The sequence below is a fragment of the Penaeus japonicus genome, unplaced genomic scaffold (genome assembly GCF_977035675.1).
Source record: "Penaeus japonicus unplaced genomic scaffold, GWHDUDI00000001_assembly GWHDUDI00000003, whole genome shotgun sequence".
NCBI classification, from domain to species: domain Eukaryota; kingdom Metazoa; phylum Arthropoda; class Malacostraca; order Decapoda; family Penaeidae; genus Penaeus; species Penaeus japonicus.
The window spans coordinates 361,931-364,430 of record NW_028234405.1 but is presented as its reverse complement, the minus strand read 5'-3'; the positions used below and the strand labels follow the sequence as shown (position 1 = coordinate 364,430).

The 2,500-nt window shown below is 33.4% G+C and overlaps 1 protein-coding gene across 2 annotated transcripts in view; it reads left to right on the top strand.

Moving 5' to 3' along the window:
- Nucleotides 1-559: 559 nt before the first annotated feature.
- Nucleotides 560-2,500, top strand: part of LOC122261340 (tetratricopeptide repeat protein 5) — an 8,160-nt gene continuing 6,219 nt past the window's right edge. Inside the window, exons 1-2 of one of the 2 annotated variants that reach the window (XM_043028903.2) lie at nucleotides 560-682; nucleotides 1,463-1,595. In XM_043028903.2, coding sequence (XP_042884837.2) covers nucleotides 659-682; nucleotides 1,463-1,595 — 157 coding nt within the window. In that variant the 5' untranslated portion in view covers nucleotides 560-658. Of the gene's footprint in view, nucleotides 683-741; nucleotides 905-1,462; nucleotides 1,596-2,500 lie in introns of those variants that run through there. The other variant, XM_043028902.2, reaches the window with a different exon arrangement.

Below are 2,500 nucleotides of genomic sequence, written 5' to 3'. Positions count from 1 at the left end.
ACACACACACACACACACACACACACATACACACACACACAGACACACACACATACACACACACACACACACACACACACACACACACACACACACATATATATATATATATATATATATATATATATATATATATATACATATATCTATATATATATATATATGTATATATATATATATATATATATGTATATATATATTGAATATTACACACACACACACACACACACACACACACACACACACACACACACACACACACACACACACACACACACACACACAACACACACAGATATTATGTATATATATATATATATATATATATTTATGTATATATATGCATATATATATGTACATATATACATATATATATACACATACATACATACACACACACACACACACACACACACATATATATATATATATATATATATATATATATATATATATATATATATATATATATATATATATATATATATATATATATATATATATATACATATATATATATATATATATATATATATATATATACTATACATACATAATTTAAGCTCGTATTCCTCAATGTTTGTAAACAACAACAACTCCCTGTCACACCTGCCAGCAAATAAGTCTTATTTTTTCACCATTGTGTAATATTCGGACTATGACAGCTATAGAGAAAATACGAGTAAGTAACGATTAGATGCCACAGAAATATAACATTTATTATGAGTTACTTGACAGAATAGACGAAGATACAGTGACTGGCCAGCCACCAGTTCCCAGAAGTCGGTCGACTCTGCGGTGACGAATTTTAGATATGACAGAAATATACTTTTCCTTAAAACAGTCGTTTTTTAATTCAGTGACTGACAAGAATAAGTCCATGCGATTGCTTTCAAAACTTTTGGTATTGATGGATATCTTGTGATGTCTAGTCTGCATTTTTAGTAGATTAAGTTAGATAGCTGGCCAACTCTAGGGACCATACAAGACCTACCAGTTGGCAAGGGCTTAAAGGATACATCTATGACAATTATTTCACTAACAGGAAGGTTAATTGATATAGAAATATAATTGAGTTCCTTGTGGCAGTAGCTTTTTCTGCACAAATCACCCCACACAATAAGTGAAGTAAGACTGTCCATACATATAAATGGCTATTGTATCTTGATTAACTGAAAATCTAGGCCAAAGGAGAACAGCTCTAGGTGGTATCATATTTGTATATATAGATGGATTCCATGTTTTCATTTTTTATGATCACACGAGAGCTAGAAGCCAACATTGCTCTGGTGGTTTAGCGACCCTAAGTTAAATAATACCTATTTTGATCAACTAATCATTCATCCATAGTTATATGCAAATTCAGTGATGATGATTTAAGATTGACCTGCAATATCATGGCATATCTATAAGCATTTCTTTACTGTGAGTGGCTAAATAAAATTTTAATAATACCTTACAGGAAGCTGTCACTGAACTGTATAAGTTTAGGGACGAATACTACACCACCCACGGTACAGATGCGGCTGTCAAGAAAAACCAAGACGTGCAACGGCAGAGTAAAAAAACTTTACAGCTAATTGATAATCTTAAAGGTAAATTTTTTTTTTTTATATTGTAAAGGTTTTAAGAATATTTTGTTTTAGATTAATGTTGCAGTTTAGTATTATATTGCACAGGAAGGAGATTAGTAATCTTGCATTCCCATTTACAGCATAGACTGAAATAAGAGTTTAGGTGGGAAATGTCTGTCTTAATTGCATTATAGATTTGAATGAGTTTTTTACAAAGATTTAAAGATCAGCAACAGGACCAGTTTTAGAATGGGTATCCCCATTTTCAGTAGTAACATCACATCTCTCCAGAAGTAGGCATACATGACCTCACCTTTCTTATCCCAATCCTTGAATTAAAAAAACAACAACTTTATTTCAGTCACTGTTATTATTATATTGTTAACCTATCACAGATGGGTGTCATGATATACATGGCGTTCAAGTTTTGGGCCAAAAGGCAGGCATTATGCTGTATATGACGATAGTTGGCATGCCATAGTTGATGTTAAGGGAGCATGGATCCCAGTGTTTCTTTATTATTCTATGAGTAATAATTCTATTTAGTGAGTGATGATAACAATTGCAATTATCATTACTATAATCCTGTAATATGAAGCAATATGGGTTTAATCTAAAATGTAAAACGTGATGGAACCACTTTCTCCTAGCACTAGCAGGAGAGAGAGCCTTGAATGGCACCCATCCATGGTCTCTAGCAAGCACTATCTTCAGAGAGGGACAACATACAGTAAAATGTTGACCTCTTACTCAAAAGCGCAGGGTGTGCGGGCAGAATGAGAAGAGAAAGGTGACTCAAACCATGCCCAGTGTCTATAATGTGCCCCAGTGACAGTAAGGCTACCTCTTGCTGCACTCGCAGTCATAAGCTTCGCTATGAAATAAAACCAATCTGGGGTACCGTGTGACTGGTAATAGTGCCCATC